This window comes from Rhyacophila brunnea, unplaced genomic scaffold (assembly GCF_057557595.1).
Source record: "Rhyacophila brunnea isolate RB1 unplaced genomic scaffold, BYU_Rbru_1.0 scaffold_128, whole genome shotgun sequence".
NCBI lineage: Eukaryota > Metazoa > Arthropoda > Insecta > Trichoptera > Rhyacophilidae > Rhyacophila > Rhyacophila brunnea.
The window spans coordinates 769,002-787,791 of NW_028232783.1; the positions used below are offsets into that span (position 1 = coordinate 769,002).

The following is an 18,790-nucleotide window of genomic DNA, read 5'->3' on the forward strand; positions in this document are numbered from 1 at the left end:
CGATTTATCCTAAAAGATTGTAAATATGAAGATATTAAATAGATTATTGTTCAAATCGACTCTACAAAGCATACCGAAGTTTTACTCGATCAAATTAAAGAACTTATAAAATTATACTTTATTGGTTTTTTTTAAAAAATACAGCAAAAACAAGAGCTATTACTTATTCCAATAACATATATTTCCCACATGTAGCCAAAAAAATACAATAAAGTTGTGCTATTAGTCAATTAAACTATAATAAACACCATTTTTTTAATAAAGTTTTATAAACTATCTTATTCTATTGAAATATGGACTTTATAATAGAATAAATTTATTTTCAGATGGTTTTGAACCGTAAATGTTCCTATAAAATACTTCTATTTTCTGCAAATTTTAGATTTTGTTTATAAATATAGGTGTGCATTATTATCTTCATATAATGTAAGAAAAATCAAACTTTTTATGCCGGATGAAAAATACATGATAGTGTGTGAAATTTTTTAAAATAATCAGGCTACTAATTATGGGAATACAGTAACTTCCCAGAGAAAGTACTTATTAAATTCAGGAATCTATCTATAAAAAACCCCATATGTAAACATTTTATTACAGACTACCGGACTCAATCTCACATGACCGCTGCTAGGGGTGTCCTAGCAATCATATTTGCAGGTATTATGGGTGAGCCTAATGCCCGAAATAGAGAAAAGCTTTCAAGGATGGTTTTAACCTCCTAAATAAACCTTTAAGAAGCTTAAACCCTTAATAAAATGCAAATAATAGCGAAGATTGGATCATTTTCTTAAAAAGATATTTGTAATTGCTTAAAAAAATTTCTATATGCTTTATCTAATCTTTTACATGGATAAATAATCTCAAAAAAGTGCAGATCACGTTTATAAAGAATTTTTATTACATCCGTGATGAATTTGTATTGCAATTCGGAAGAAACATCTATAATTTGATTTATTATTATCCCATAAATTATTAGAGATCAAGACAGTTATGTATTATATTTAAAGCTTTCATTATATTATTTTTTATTTATGGGTTAAGTTTCTTTTTATCAACTGAATCTATTTAGAACTAGTCAACCCATTGGAAATATTGCACACCTCCTTGATACATCTTTTGACACCTTCCCCTGATCTATCTTCATCAACTGCTCATCTTATCTCAAATAAGATGAGTTCAAGTTTATTTTTAAAACTTTCAATGTATGTTTTATAGGAAACAAGGCAAAAAAACAGAAGAAATCGTGCATAAAAAATTTATTTATATATAATTTTATGCGAATTATCGATACTCACAACATTGAAGCGTTTTTCATCATACTAATATGCACCCATAAAAGATTGCAAAACGCTTCTACAATTTGTTGATAATTCTTCCATTTAAATGTATTTTATTTCTTTATTTGCCTTTTTAACAAATTAAAATACGAATATTTTTGGATTTATCATAATAATTATGGTTTTTATTTTCGAGCACACGTGTACTTAGACTTTCGGCTATTTTATCCTCTTCGAAAAATTCTTCAATGCTCCTCTCTTTTTTAGAAAACCAATAATTCAAGGGTATTTCACAATCACAGGGTTTGTATATGTACCTCGATCTGGTCCGTATTTTTGAGTTCTTTCAGGCAAACATAAAATATATTTATAAATATATATAGTTGCATCAAGTTGATAGACCAAGATTTATTTTCTTTGTGGTTTTTGAAAATAGTCTATCTCACAATAATTTTTATACCTTTTTTTTTACTGACACCGATACTCGATTACCTTATTAGAATATAAAACTAGCTTATTATAAATAAACTTTAAAGAATAATAATTTATATATTCGTTGTGAATAAATTTGATGACTTCTAGTGCCACAATAAAATGTTTGTACATGCTAAAAATGATTTTTTAAAGTACTTATGCTTAATGTTTAACATTTTTATTAGAATTGTAATCATACGACTTAATTTGTTTCTTGTTATTTTGGTTGGAGCTGACGTGATATTTAAGCTTTCAAATAGAATAAATGTGATCCAAGAAACAAATCGATCTTTTTCGTAAATTCTTTACCGATATTATTTCAACATCTACTTTTAGAAATTATATATTTTGTTAAAACAAAGGTGCAAGGCTATTTCATCTTCTTAGATTAAGTGTTTACACACATTAACTGCAAAAAAATGAAAAATTTACATAGATCGCAATAAAATTATTTAACTTGGGTATTAAAAGGATCTAAGGCGATCATAAATAAAAAAATTAATTTTGCTCTTAACATGATTTGATATAAAGATTATTATTTAATTCGAATCACTGATGGGATGGCCAGACTCTTTTTTAAGATTATTATCTTACATGATGCAAAATAATTTTATCACTATCCTTCTTGAAATGTAGCATTTTTTGCATAACGATTAGATTATTTCAATTAAGTTAGTATGTAATTGGGTTTCGCGGTTTTTAGAATTTTATGGTGTGGTTAAATGTTAGAAGCACTAAAAAATATTTGCAAAAATCGCTACGACTGTTCCAAGAAAATAAGGGATAATGAATCCTTCTTTATTCACATCATGTTTCACCATCAGTTTTTTTTCTTTTGCTCTTTAAAAATAGTTAGCCACTTCCCCGCTCTCTAAAACGTTAAATTATCCCTAAAACCTATACCAAATCAGTTTATTGTCCTTTATAGAATTTTCTCTTTCAATTTACTCTCATTTATTTTTCTTATATCAGATACTGAACCACCACATCGGATTCTAAATGAAATCATGGCACGAAAACCCGTGCTAACTTATTCATATAATTTTTCTATCAACCTATAAAACATTTATATTAAATTTAAATACGTATTTTGCATAATAGAACCGAAACCTCGGGAATTTACTTCATTATGTCTAGACTTAGAAAATACCCCAGTTCACCATATTCAATATTTATGACCACGTAATGATTTAGAGCATTTGATTTTCAGTCCTTTAATATTTACAATATTTTTGGCTCATATGTTTACACCTTATAATTTTTTATCTGAAAATTAATAATAATCGATTTAAGTTCTCTTGTCTTCTAATAATTAAGATTTAAGAACCTGAAAAATTTATCTTTGTCATAGTTGAAAATAAAACAGGATCTTACGATGCACTGTTTCTTTTTATCAAAATTTTTATGCAATAACTATTTTTTTTTCCAGTATATACACCATATTTGTATTTATTCGAAAGGTGAATTCATAATCTTCTAATTTCTTTTGATAAGCAGGATTTATTGAATTGTGGGCATACCGTACCGCATAATTTATATGTATTCATATAGATTACAAATATTTTGAACCAAAAGAGATTTTTTTCCAAATTTTAATTTGATCAAGTTATCTAATAGTTTTTTGATAATTTTTTATTATGCTAAGAAACAGTCGGCAAAAATATTTTTATAAGCCTTGGGTGTTTTTTAAATACGATATGAATAAAATTTTTTTTCACAAAAACTTGTGATAATTTATCGACGCTAAAATAATGAATGTGTATGTATGAAACACAAGTAGTAGATGGCAATATTTGCTGTCTTATCATCCAGGTAATATTAAAACCTCTAGAAGTTAATCAAATCGTATTTTTACATAAATTGGCTTTTGATTTCACCTAAAGTATAACAATTCATCTTTTGTGTTCTTGTATTCATTTTAGTTATACCATTTTTAATAAAGAAATAACACAGAGGCATTTTAATTTCCCATTCTGGTAATATTAATCGCGATAATCGGACTAGGTTTAAATTTTCTATTTGGTGGAGTATAAACACTTTCGTATTGGATGATTTTGGCATGTTTTTTTAATCTTTTTGTATTTTTTTTTTGCTTTGTATAATGCAATAAAACTTAGATATTAGAAAATTCAAGGCTATATTATTTTTCAAATTCAAGACACTTTAGACTATTTTCGAAATATTTTACCTTGGCTGAAAAAATTTGTCTACATTTAAACCATATGTATATTCAATACTCTAATTTTCGGTACTATATAGATAAGGCAAATATTTTACGAACATTTTCGGATTTTTTATAACTATAATACAAATTTCAAATTTATTTTCTTTTCAGTACCAGTAAAATAGAATAAATATAAATAACCACTAAAAATTTGTTCTAAACATCAATATTTTTAAATTAAAATTTGCCTTTCTATTTATTATAATACAATGGAGCATCATTATTAATTAATTCAAAATAATACAGAATAAAAAAAAAACATATATTGTGCAAATATATTTTTCTGGTTATTAATATTCATAAAAAATTATTGATTTTTTTGTGCTAAAAATAATATGAATTACACTATTAAAAAATTGTTGTTTAGATAATTGTTAAATTCCCGCAATTCAATAATTTTAAATGTACATACATTGTGGTTGATGTAAAATGTTTTTACTCGATACAATTAGATTATATTTCTTTGTTAATTTTCCAAATAAAATGTTGTTTAAATTGCTTGAAAATAGGTACTTAGAATACATATACTCCAAATAATCTTCTTGGAATAATTTCTTTTATAACAACACGGTGATATCCTCCTATAAAAATTTAAACTTGGTGGGTAATCTTTTGTTATTTTAATAAATATGATTGTTATACACCATTGTTCAACGAAAAAAATATAAAATAAAATAGTTTAAATTTATAATACTGAAGTTTCTATAATAAAATATCAATTATTCACAGAAAATGCGTTTATTTTTAGGAAAATAAATAGTTAAAATTCAAAGACTTTGTGTTAATAATAAAAAGTACTGTAAAATAAATAATAGTTAAAATTCAAAGTATTTGTGTCTTTAGGAAAATAAATAGTTAAAATAAATAGTAGTTAAAATTCAAAGTATTTGTGTTTTTAGGAAAATGAATAGTTAAAATTCGAAGTATTTGTGTTTTTAGGAAAATAAATAGTTAAAATAGTCACAAAACACATTTTCATAAATTTACATTATTATTGAATGTCATCACTTTTTATTTTTAATTGAATAGATTTATTTTTCATAATCCCATAAAATATTTAGAATGCCTTATTTGTGTAGAAATGTTCATTTTTCTTGATATTCAAAGATAAAATATCCAAAAAATAGCAAATTTTATTTACTAGTATAACCAGATACATTTTCTATATATTGGTGTATTTTGTAAAATAATATAGGCGTGTAATTGCCTTTGTCGATTTTAAACATGAATATATTGTATCAATAGATAAAAATTAAAATTAATTTTATTTAAAAATATTGAATTAAAAACCGATTCCTTTTGATATTAATTATTTAAAATAGATTGATTAACAACAGCATAAATTATTTACTAAATATTACACTTATACATATATTAATTTCCCTTTTTTATTTCAAGAAAAAAGACCAAGATTGATTCATTAAACTTATAAATTAGCCTACTATCATCAATACAACCTTAATTTGTACTTTCAAAAAATAATTATTCGATTTTATACTGTTTTTGAATTTATCACTTTTTATTCAACTAATTGTTGTTTGAATAACTTTTATAGGTCTATCTATACTATAAGACTGATTTCAGTTATGTATTATTTTACTATATATATTATGACATAATTTTTTATCTTCGATTTCTCACAAGCTAGATATTGATTGTTATTTATTTGCAATTACTTATAAATTTAACATGAATCACTTTAAAGGTAATTTTTTCACTTATTATTTTACCATATAATTCCATCTTATTTTTATGTTTTATATATTTGTTCCATTTTAAAGGTAATTTTTCACTTATTATTTTACTATATATTTCCATATTATTTTCTAGTTTAATTTCCTGTAACCAAGACATTGATGGTTGTTTATTTACAATTAATTATATATTTAGGATGTGCCATTTTAAAGGTAATATTTTTTATATACTTTCATTTATCATCTCCAATTTATATTATGACATAATTTTTCAAGTTTAATTTAACATGGAGCACTTTCAAGAAAATAATAGTCTTAATTTTTACATTTTATAATTAACCAATTATGCTGATTACTATGGTAGATAAAAGTTGTTTTGTGAATACAAAATTTCAATAGGATGTGTGTTCATTTACATCGTATATTTCACATATAAATTATACGAATATTGTTATTATCGTTTAATGATTAAAAAAAGAAGTTAATACTTATCAAAGATAAAAAACCATAAATGTTACAAGAAATCTTTCGCCCATTGATCAACTTTTCAAGCGAAACACAAAAACACATCCAATACTCGAATTTCAAAAAAAGGAGGTAAAAAAAGGAGAATCTATCACAAAAATGGCAATTCATGATTGGTCAGAACCAGGATTATGTAAGAAAGCAAACCAAACTAGAAACACCAAATCCTACACAAAAATGAGAAAAACGATGGGCGATTTTCAAGGATCATTTTTTATTGTTGGTAGTGATATAGAAGTAGAAGTACAAGATTTTATTGATTCTATCATAGGAATGGTAAGAATGGAATATTACTACGATACACCATCTAACCTGGAAATAAACAAAGGCGTAAATCAGGGACATCAACTTTCGGTAAAAAGAAAGAAAATTGGGTGCTGGGAACATGATTTTTTACCGGAATATCTTTATTTAAAAGTGCATAATTTGGATAGTAATCTTTTTATATTTTCTAGTGAGACTGAACTCAAAGTAATTCAAAATATTTTGAATTTTCGTGTTATGAGGGCAAATCAAAAAAATTATAAAGAAAGAAAATTTGTGATAAATGATGATGAAATTGATCGGTTTTTAATAAAAACATTCAGTAAAGAAAAAATAAATATCGTTCTTAGAAAAAATGTACAGGGTTTTTGTGGGGAAATCAATATAGAAGGAAGGAATATTTATGTAGACACTAAGAGTGACACACTGGAAGTTGGTTTACGTGATAAATTTTCTGGAAAAGTCAACGGTATTGTTCAAATAAGACTTTTCGATTTTAAAAACGATCAAGAAAATCTTATCATAAAAGCAAATCTAAAAACCAATTCCGAGAATATAGGTAAAATAGATTTGAATGCAACGTATAAAAGAAAAACATACAACTTTATTGATAAAAATTTTACTGATTGGTGCATGAAATTTTGTAATGAAAGATTTTATGATCTGTATAACGATTTATTTTTTTATTCTGTTTGTGCGAATGTAAAAATAGAAGAATTGGCAAAGGTATTTTTGGAATTGCAAATTAAAATGTTTATGGGATATGTCGGAATTAAAACTACTTCTATCATGCATAACATCATTTTTTACAGGAAAATGTTTCATGATATCGAACGAGTTTCAGATAATCTTCAGATGTTGCTTGCTTGGCTTGAATCACAGTTTTGTGAACTTTCTGTTCCTTTTGCTTTGATAGAAGAATTTAGCATCTTATACCAGTTTATTTCTCTCATTTTTTTGAATTACGAGAATGATAACTCAAGTTTTTGCAATGAAGAATCACCAAAGAATTCGGATTTCACCAAAATAAAATTGAAAAGCAGTGAAAATGTGCGATTACGTGAGAAAAATGCGGAAAATGAAAAACCAATAGAAGAAAAATTATTATTGAACGGGTCTATAGAACCAGATAAAAAAAACATTATGTTCAAAAATAAAGAAAATAAGGATTTCGACAGTAACAAAATTTTCGAAATTAAGGGTAAAGATAAACTAAGAGAAACCGATCTAAATAGTAAAGAACCAAAAGGCTTGAAAGAAATGGTGGCTGAGACATATCATAAAATATATGCAGTTTCCCCCAGATCGAAACATAAAAACATAAAAGCTGAAAACCAATTCGACTGCAAAAACATAATCCACCCATACGAAAAAAACAACATTCTATTAAAGCGACTAAAAAACAAATTCACAACCGAATTGTTATTAACATGCAAGAAAAAACAGATGATAGCCTTTTTCGCCAAGCTGAACAGCGAAATAACTCAGATATGGCACAAAAACTGCGAAAAATTCATTGACAAAGTTTATCTATCTGATTACATAAACAACATATTGCACAGAAACATCCTCGATGACATAAACATATTCAGAATAGTACTGTATATTGAAAGAATAAACAGTATCCTGGAAACTGAAATAATTTCACCGCTATCTGCACCAATTTTAGAATATTGGCTGGGAAAAAACGTAGAACATATTTTTGCTCAGTTTGTAGATACCCTTTACATCGTTCTAAAAAACGTGGAAGACGAACAAATTACCGAATCGGAAATCGAATACACATTCCAGGGCCTCGACTATTACCTTGAGAAATTTATGAAAATTCATCTAATTGATATAATCAACGAAAAAAATGAATCGTGGTCATTTAAATCAAAGTTTACTGATATGGTATTCGGTACATTCAAAATATTTATTCATAACTTTAAAAAAATGTCGAAAAAATATAAGAAAGGAATAGATAGCAACAAATTACGAATTTTTAAGTTTAACCGGATTTGTTACGATAAAATAGTGGTAATTTCTAAAAAAATTAACGTTGATATTGAATTTTATAGGATCGAATACTTGTGCAAAGAAAATAGCGAGATTGAAAAAATGATGAAGTATAGTCTTGCTGTCGTCAAAAAATATTTAAATGACGAGGACGAACTATTTCCATACATAAATAGACTTAAACATCGTATTTATTTGAGAGGTAGTCCAGTAACACCTTCTATACAGGGGTATGTGTATAATAATCTAGTGGGATTGATAAAAGATGAATGTCAGATTGAAAAACTAAGAGAAATTGGCTATTTTTTCACCTCTAGAAATAATCAAAAATAGTGGCGTTTCGGTTTTTCAGACTTCTAACAGACAAAAAATAATATAATTAAAGTGTTATAATCGAATAAAAAAGTAAATTTAAATTAAAACCTATAATAACGGGTATAATCATTTATTTATAAATTGATCTAATATTATTAGACTTCTCAACCAAAAATAATTTTAGAGCGGACGAAAGATAAGGCTATTATATTTTTGAGCAATAATAAATGAAAATTTGCTGGGAAATTTTATCTTATTACCTCTTTTTATAGCAAGCTTAACAACTTATGATGGCTTAATAGATCAAGCCACACATATATATATTTGTGCAATAATAAATGAAAATTTATAGGTTAGGTTTATCTTAGCACCCTTTTTAAACCCAGCGTAACAACTTCTTATGGCTTTATAGAATAAGCTAAACATATATATTTGTGCAATAATAACCAGTTCAAATTATAGGTATGTTTTATCTTAATTATCCTGTATGCCCGGTAAACCTTATTTTCTCTATAAGAAGATACATAATTATACTCCTTTCAATACCGTCTCTCCAAAAATTTCAAAAAAAATTCACTTTTTTCGTGTCACATCGATATAAAATTTCTTCCTTAGCCTTATTTTTGTGAATACATATCCGCTTCTAACATTATTTTTAGCTTCATAATACACTATCTATGATATTTTGTAAAAGTCTATCCCATTTTTTGAACTAATAATTCCTGTTCTCTATATCACCAAGGATAAATAATTTTTGTCTCTAATTATCAAAAATATTTATATTTTGATTTCGAGGCAACAATTATTTTAAAGCCGAAATTGATATCAAAAAATATATTATATTGTTATTTTAGAGCAAAAGTAATTAATCAATTGAAATTCTTGGTTTTTAAATTCTGAAAATTTGTGTTAATGGCTTTTAAAACAATATTAGGACTTTTTTTGTATTATTTAAGGCAGAAATTTTCATTTGTACCACTTTTACTTTTTATAATTGCATTTTTTTATTAATCTAATAATGAAATGATATGAAAATAGAAATTGATGATTGGTTGTTACATAGGGTATTGTATTTGTTAATGTTTTAACAATAATATAATCCTGGTAGAATCTATAAATTAAATGTGTTAATAATACAATAATTTTATTCAAAATTCATGATTTTGCTTCTTTTCATTGAAATAAACGAGCAAGTTCGAAAAATTATCAAAAACAATTTCATAAAAGATTTGATATTTATAAAAATATTCTTCTTTATTCAGTATTTGACCAAAAAGGCTTTTAATTACATTGCATTATTGTTACGCATCAATGATTGTTAAAAGGTTCATTTAATTTTTTGTTTAATATTTTTTTTATGTTTAAGATTGTGTACCTGTTAACTTTTCTAAGCTCTGTAATTGTCAACTTCAAATTAAAATTGATTTCTATTACTTTTCCTGTTATTAAAAAACTTTATTTACCATTAACACAAATCAATTTCAGGATTTTATTGTCGCAAATACCGTCTTTTATCAAGATAAAATATCTTATAAAAAAAATTGTGCATATATCTGGGTATATTTTTATTCTGAAATGATTATACTATATAATCACATTCCCTCTTTTTTTATGCATTTTAGTTTTATAGAAATTTGAGACCCTGATCAGATTTTAATTTTATTATCAGGGGATTTTTTAGTATGTAAATTAGTTCTGATCTGCAAATTTATATAAATATGGGCTTGTATTTTTTATAATGTATAAATAGGTTTGCTTTTAGCTTTATAAACCATGACTATAATTGCAATATTGGCAGATTTTCTCGCTGAATTGGTGAGTGTGGCATTATTCTTAATTTAATATAAAAACAAATAATCGTGCACGTAAATTATTTTTTTGTTTTTTTTTGTAATTTATATTCTTATTTTCTTTTTAGATAATTAATGATAGCATTGATTGATCAAAATGTAAAATATTTTATTGCTAGTATATAGATATGAACAGCTATTTGCATCGTTTAATAGAAAAATATATGGTTTATACGAAAAAAATTATGGTATTATTACTCTAAATTAAATCGTATCAAGCAAGCTATGAATTTGAATTTAAAAATATCTTTAGCGACATTCAATTTCATATAATTACTATATCAGGGCTTTAGACTAAGAAAAAAGCTAGAATTTCAAAATTGATCACTATTAAGAATAGTCAACGAACTTTACATTATTTTTATGTTATATTCTTGTAACTAATTTAGAATGAAGTGGATTTTTAAGAATAATTTGTGGGTGAATATAACTTTGCTTATACCACATCATTATGTTAGTTGGGAGAAAATCTTATGCATATGCTGATCATTACAGTTTTGATTTTACATCGCTATATCGGTTATTTATATATATTTTTCAAACGAATTTATATTTTTAAGCACAATATAAAGTTCATATTAGATTATTTATTGTGCCAATTATCCCTAATTATACCCAAGATATCCAGTTTTTGGTTTATAATGATATTTTGACAGAGTTTAATATGTTAAAATGTATATAATTCACCACCATATCAAAGAATCTTTAATACAGCAAGTTAATACATATAAACCATTTCGCATACTGCATAAATCATAAAATCCCCCGTCCAATAACAAGTTTACATAGAAAAAAAATGTTTTTATCTTATTTTTTTTAATTATATACTTCATCTTTTGGTATATAAGATAATTTTGTTGTGGCAAAAATTGTTGCTGCTAATATCATTAAGATATATAATTTATCGAAATTGAAAAGTGACGCCTATTTTCTTAGTTTGATGAAACTTGATATTCTAAAACCACCTTTTTTTTATGGTTTGCACAGACCGAAGGAAGTTTCCATCTACACTACATATTTTTGTTAGTGGATCAGAACCCAACTAAGCCTCTTAATCGTGAAAATCTTTGATACGATACCCTAATGCACCTATAAGCTATTTTTAAAAATTATTTTAACATCTTTCGACCCTTATCTAGACCGCACTATTTGCTATATGAACGTTAAATACCCTAAAAATTTGAAATTAATCTTAATGTGTTACAAGTGATGTATAAAAACATTCGAAATCATTTAGACGTTAAGAAAATTTCGTTTTGTTTTTTTATGGATTATTGTTTGAGCAAAATTTTGCTTTTTAATATTTGATGCTAAAATAAACTAAAAATGAAAAAAGTCAGCAATATCTTATTTGGTTTTATATTAGTCTGTTGTACGTATATCCTTGGATTTATTATAAAGCCCACCATTTTATTTTATACATTGATTTATGATTATACCCACACATATATATATTATTTATTGTATACTTTCTTCGGATCTTTATTTACTTTTAATGGATGAATTTTAACTCACAAATTCATAGGATAAAATGAATAGACCTAAATAGATCGGTTAAAATTTGATTTACGGGCAAATAAATGGCACGTTAGTTCAATTTAAAATTGTTTTCAAATAGAATTTTGAAAATCATAACGGAATTTACGTGCAATGATTGGGTTATAATTTTTTATATGATAGAAACCACATCAACTTTTAGCAATAAAAAATTAAAACATCTGAAAGAACTGAATTGAATGTAAAATTTAAACATTTAAACTATTGAAGATTTGGCTGAATCGGCATAAATTTCATTTAATTTTCTACGCTTTTACCAAAACACTTTGGTTTTTTTAATTTTTGATTCAATTCAGTGCTTTGCAGAATGTTTTAATTTTTCAAACTATAACTATAAAATGCAGATTTTTTTATAATAGCGAAAAACATATGGTTACTATCAAAATGCATATTATTAAAAAGAAAATCAAAATTTCAGTCCATATATTTTTTAGTTTATAACTTAAAGAGTGATAATCAAGGTTAAAAAATTATCTAATTTTTTGCTTCTTCAAATAAAATTTTAACTATTTGTAATTTCTGTCAAATCGTGCAGTGTATAAGTTTTTAATTAAAAAAATTGGCCTGGCTGCTATTTAAATTATTAAAATTATTTTGAAACATTTAATTTGATACCATACAATATGGACCTATATGTATTTTTATCCATTTTTATGAATTAAAAATATTTTAAATTGTGTTTTAAAAATAATGGTATATTTTTTGTGTGGTTTAAAAACAATGGTGTATTTTTGTGGTGATGTAATTTTGTTCGTTCTTAATAAGCGTAAAACAATTAAATCCTAATGGAAATTTTTTTTTGCGTTATCAAAAATTTTTATAAACTGCAAATATATTTTAAGATGCATTATTATGATATTGATTGATACATGCATCATTTCATGATAAAGCAGATGTATTCGTCAATACTGTTAATTGATCATCGATATAAATCTCCAATCGTAATATATTTTCATATTGCGTATTTTGAAACTTTACATAATTATGGTTCATTAAACACCAATAAAATTACAAAAAACTCACGATCATCTCTGTACCAGTGATCACCTCTATACCAGTAATTATCATAAAAAAAATATATACACCAATAAGCTTTAAGATAAAAATACGGAAAAGGAGAAACACAAATAAAAAATTAAAAATTAAAATATCCTAAATGGAAGATCGACCAAGACAGAAGAGCAGACGTAAAACTATTCGCGCTGTTGAAAAAGAAGGAACCGAAGAAATTATAGAAAAGAAGAAGAAGAGTGGGGAAGAGGATGGCGATGAGCCTCCTAACGCCAGTAACACTTCAGCCCATAAAGGCACTGCAAGTCCGAAAGAAAACGAAACCGATAGTGAAAAAAATAAGAAAGATGAAAGAAAGAAACTAGAAGAGCAAAAGAAAGAGATGAAAAAGAGCGGAATACACGTAGATGATGCCTTAAAGGCAGAAGAAGAAACAAAACTATTGCCTAATGAAAAAGCGAAGCTCACTGAACAAGAAAAGGTTGCGCAGAAAAAGTTGGAAGAAGAAAGAAAGAAGTTGGAAGACGAGAAAGCCGAAATTATTAGAAAACAAGAAGAACAGAAGGCTGGAAAAAATTTAGGGGGTTCTAAATCAGGGGTAAAGTCACAGAAAGATATCGACGAAAAAAAGAAAGCCGACGAACTTAAAAAAGAAGAGGAAAAAAGAATCGCTGATGAAAAACGAAAAGAAGAAGAAAAAAGAATCGCTGATGAAAAACGAAAAGAAGAAGAAAAAAGAATCGCTGATGAAAAACAAAAAAAAGAGGAAAAAAGAATCGCTGATGAAAAACAAAAAAAAGAGGAAAAAAGAAGTGCGGAAGAAAAAGTGAAAGAAGAGGCTGAAAGAAAGGTAAATGAGGAACAAGCCAGAAAGAGAAGGGAGGACGAGTTGAGGAAACAAGTAAATGAACAAAATAAAAAAAATTCAGAGGATGTGAATCGAAAAAAAATTGAAGAAAACTCTAAAAAAGCTGATTATCAGAATCAAGATGACAATATCATAATGGGTGGTACTGGAAGTCAAAAAGAAAAAGTGAATAGCAAACCTGACGATAATAATCATTTTGGAAATCTTACAAGAAAGAAAACACTAGAAGAAGACATTCGAGATAAAAAAGAGTCTGAGAGTCGGATGAATTCTGGTTTAAGTCAATCCCGACCAACAGCCTTCTTAACCGATGATCAGAAAAAAAATGAAGAAAACAATAAAGAGAAATCATCCAGAGAAAAAGATGTGGCTGAATCTAGCACATCTAAAAATGATGACAACAAGAGGGTTCATATAAATGAAAATCAGAATCATCAGAAAGACATTTCACCAGTTGGAACAAGTGAGCTGCTTATAAAAGACAAACAAGAACGACGAAAAGAAATAGAGAAAGAGATATCTAAAAAAGAAAGAGCATCAGGCGATAAGAATCAATTGCTTGCTGCTGGTTTAGTCCCAGCCACCCGAACATCAGAAAAAAAATTTAAACCTTTAGTGGATGCAGAAGTTAAAAATGAAGAAAAGAAGGCTGATGATAGTAGTGGTTTGAGGGTGGATACGGATAACATAAATCCTAATAGTGAGTTAGCGAAAGAAAGGACTAGGGGTGAAATTTTGTTCGAAGGAAATATATTCAAAAAACGATATTTTTTTAGTTGTTTCTGGCATGAAAGATATTTTACGCTTAAAAATGATGGCACTTTAAAATACTATAGGAATAAGAATTCGCCGGGTAAAGGTGGGATCAACGTTAATATTGTAAGAGATCTTCATAGGTTAGATGAAGTAAACAAAAAGCACTCGTATAGAATTCTTTTGAGGTATCATGATGGAGAGGATATTCTCGCTTTCGATAACGAACCAGAAAGAAATAGGTGGGCAGCCAAACTTGCGGCTGCACGGAAAACAATGTTCTAAATAAATAAAATGATCTGACAATATATAGCACCATCTAAATTTTAGTTTGAAAATATATAAATGTTCAATTTTTAAAGATTTAAATTTTTTATGTAGCATAATTTTTAACTCTTAATTTTATAACAATACTTTAATCTAAAATGCCCTAAATTGCAATTTATTTATTAACTAATTTTTGTTTCAGATTTAAAAAAAATAGCTCAATTTTTTTTATATTGCTATTTTAAGATATTTTTTCGTATTTATTTCTGCCTCGATATATTATAGATCTTCCTATAAATAGGATATATAGATAAGTAAATGAAAAATATAGTCTGTTTATATACAGGGAATTTTTACCAAAAATAGTTTCTATCTTCTCAAATTCTGATGATTCTGTTGGTAAAGTATTTTCTTTCTTCGTAAATTGCAATTAAGCAATTAATATTTACAAAATTACTTTAAAAAGTCAAAAAAACATAATTTACGCAATAATTAGAAACTTATCGGGTGAATCACATATAATGCGATATAACATTCGCATTACATTCATTTATTTAATTTGTGTAGAGTTACATTTATTAATTTATTATTTTTAACTTGAATGAAAAATCCTGCATAGAGGTCTTGGAATTGAAGATAGATGAACTCATTAAAATGTAGAATATATTTAACAAAGAATTACAAAACGACCCTCTATAATTTATACGTTATTTAAATTTTCAATAAATTATATTCTTGAAATTGCGTATTCTATAAAACTTATTAAAAACCTTTTAATAAGTTTCTCTCGCGTATAAATATATCTTTTATTACAGCTAAGGATAATGTATATTATAAATTGTGGATTTGTTAATTATGACTTACAAAAAATTTTAGCTGAAATTTTGAAAATTTTTAGTTCTACAATTACAAACAAAAAAGTCTAGATCTAGAAAAATTTTCCGATTTTATCTTTTATTTGGGAGAATTTGAATGCAAAAAAAAACATTTTTACAAATACCGATACCGCACCCCAGATATTTTGAAGAATAAAATTAGAAAAATAACCAAAAGCATTTTCCTTTACAAATTTAACATCAAAATTTTTACAATTAATTGCAATAACATGTTTAATATTGTATAGAATAAATAATTTTAAGTAGATGAACTGGTTTTTCCCGCTAAATTTTTTTATATAAGTAAAAATGCTATCTATTTAGAGACTATCATGATTAATAAGAGTTTAAATTAAAATAGGAAATTTTGCCTTTATATTCATGAATTAACCCTATAAAAGCAGATTCTTTTTTTTTCAACTTTTAATTTCACTTTGTTTTCATGTTTATGTCATATTTTTAATACAATAAAACACAGATTTCAATTTATTTGCATGTTTTAAACAGCGAAATATAATCTTTAAACTTTGAAAATCTGTTAAATTTAAAATGCATATTTATATTTCATTTATTAACATAATCAAAATTTTCGGATTTGATTTCTTTTTTTTGTGGCAAAAGATCAAGACTTGTGCAATAAATATAATGCCAATAAAAATATTACCGACACAAATTTTAATCCTATTTAAAAAAATAGGTTATATCCGCTTTTTACATTATGTCTTTCAAGTCGATTTTAGAAAAGCTACTAAAATTCAAATCTAATTTATAAAGTGGGTTGGGGTTATTGGCACTTATATTTCAAAAATAAGAAAAAGATATATCTGTAATTTCATACTAATAATTTGCTAAAAACCTATTGGAAATTTAAATATCTTTGTGGTTTAGATAATTACAAATGATAAACCATAATATATAAAAATGTAAAGCTAAAATAAAAATGTAGTTTTATAACGCTTGAAAAGAAAAATAAATTTACAGATGAAAATTATTTTTATTGCGACTACTTAGTCCGGTATTTTTAATAAAAGGCATTTTGGTTCTCACTTGGATTAATATTATGAAGACCAAATATTTTTATAATAAAGTTATTGTGTTTATAGTTTATAAAAAAATACGAATTTCGGTTCCCAAGTTTGATAATAATTGATGGATTCCACATGGTTTTATAATAAAATTATTGAATTTATATTTTATAAAAAATAGGAAAATCGGTTCCCAAGTTTGATAATAATTGATGGATTCCACATGGTTTTATAATAAAATTATTGAATTTAGAGTTTATAAAAAATAGGAAATTCGGTTCAGAAGTTAGATAATAATTGATGCATTCCAAATAGTTTTATAATAAAATTATAATGATATATAGTATATATAAAAAATATAATTACTGTTGCACACATAAATTTAATCTTTAAAATATTATAAATAGTCGTAAATAAAGTTATTAAGATTTATAGTTTATATAAGGTATAGAATTGTGGTTCCGCACATTAATTTAATGATGATCAATGCCGAATAGTTATAAAATAAGTTATGAAAATCTATGTCTACTAAAAAAAATATGAAAGAAAAATTCAGGTTGAGAACAAAAAATAATCATCAAAATTCTATTACCCAACTTTTAGTCGAATAATATTGAGTTTTCAAATCCATTGGTTGCACATTTTTTTTTTGCAAATTTAATAAATAGAATCAGTGTATTTGGTAAATTTCAAGAATACGGATGCTAAATTAATTTGTTGCCTATTTTCCTTTTAAAATTTCAACAAACGTTGCATAACATTGTCAAGTTATACTAAATAATTTAGAATGTATAGCATAATAAAAATACAAAAAGTTATGATCGAAAATAATGAAATAAGAATTCTTGAATGTATTTGTGTATTTTTTAAGGTAAATATCACCTTGATTATCTAAAAATGTGGGTAAATATATACTATTGTAATTCTATGTTTATTCGATTGTGTAAAATATGTTTAAAGGAAATTCAATATAAAGAAAGTCATGGTTATTACTAATTTTTGGGGGTTTTCCACTTATTATTATATTATATTATATTTTTTTAGAACAAATCTACTGTGTATATAACATAGAGCAATGTAAAGTACTTTAGAATATCCATGATGAGTTTTTTAGGATACAAATAAAAATAATTTATTCTTAAAAAGTAGGAGATAATAAGGGGTTAAAATATAAAAAATCGAATATAATTAGTCAAAATATTATGCACACTTATAGTTTTTCTTATGATTATTATATATAAAAAATGATATTGTGTTTTCCAATATATTTTTTTGCTTAATGAAATAAAATCGAGAAAAGATTTTACGTTATATTCCGATAAATTTTCTAAAGTGCAATTTGAATTATTAAATATATTAAAAAAATTGAAAATGTATTTGCCTATATATTCTAAAAAAAGGCAATTTGGATTCTTAAATATATATAAAAGAATTTTTCCGGAAATTTACTTACTTATATATTGTACAGCAAGGATCTTTAAAATTATTTTTAAATCTGTTTAACATAAATTTGCAGAATGGAAGCGTGATTTAGTTCAAAAACATACATGAATTGAATTTTCAAATAAAAGTGTAAAACTTATATTATTTTCTACTTTTATCAATATTAATTTCTATCAAATCGACCTTGCCATTTTAAAGATGGAGTACGCATAATAAATAACAATACATTATTTTCATTTTTTTTACTTTTTCCTGAATTTTTAATCAAAAATCTTATAAAAAAAATCTTCTATGATATTTTTTCACCTCTATTTATGTGTTTTCATGGACATAAATACATTAAATAATTGTCCAGAATGAATATGATAAT

General features: G+C 25.4%; 1 protein-coding gene across 1 annotated transcript; it reads left to right on the plus strand.

Annotated features, from left to right (window-relative positions):
- Positions 1-13,334: 13,334 nt before the first annotated feature.
- Positions 13,335-18,511, plus strand: LOC147077578 (uncharacterized). Its single transcript, XM_085940232.1, has 2 exons — positions 13,335-13,895; positions 18,494-18,511. The coding sequence occupies exons 1-2, from the start codon at positions 13,335-13,337 to the stop codon at positions 18,509-18,511; spliced, it is 579 nt and encodes a 192-aa protein (XP_085796358.1).
- The last annotated feature ends 279 nt before the right edge of the window (positions 18,512-18,790 follow it).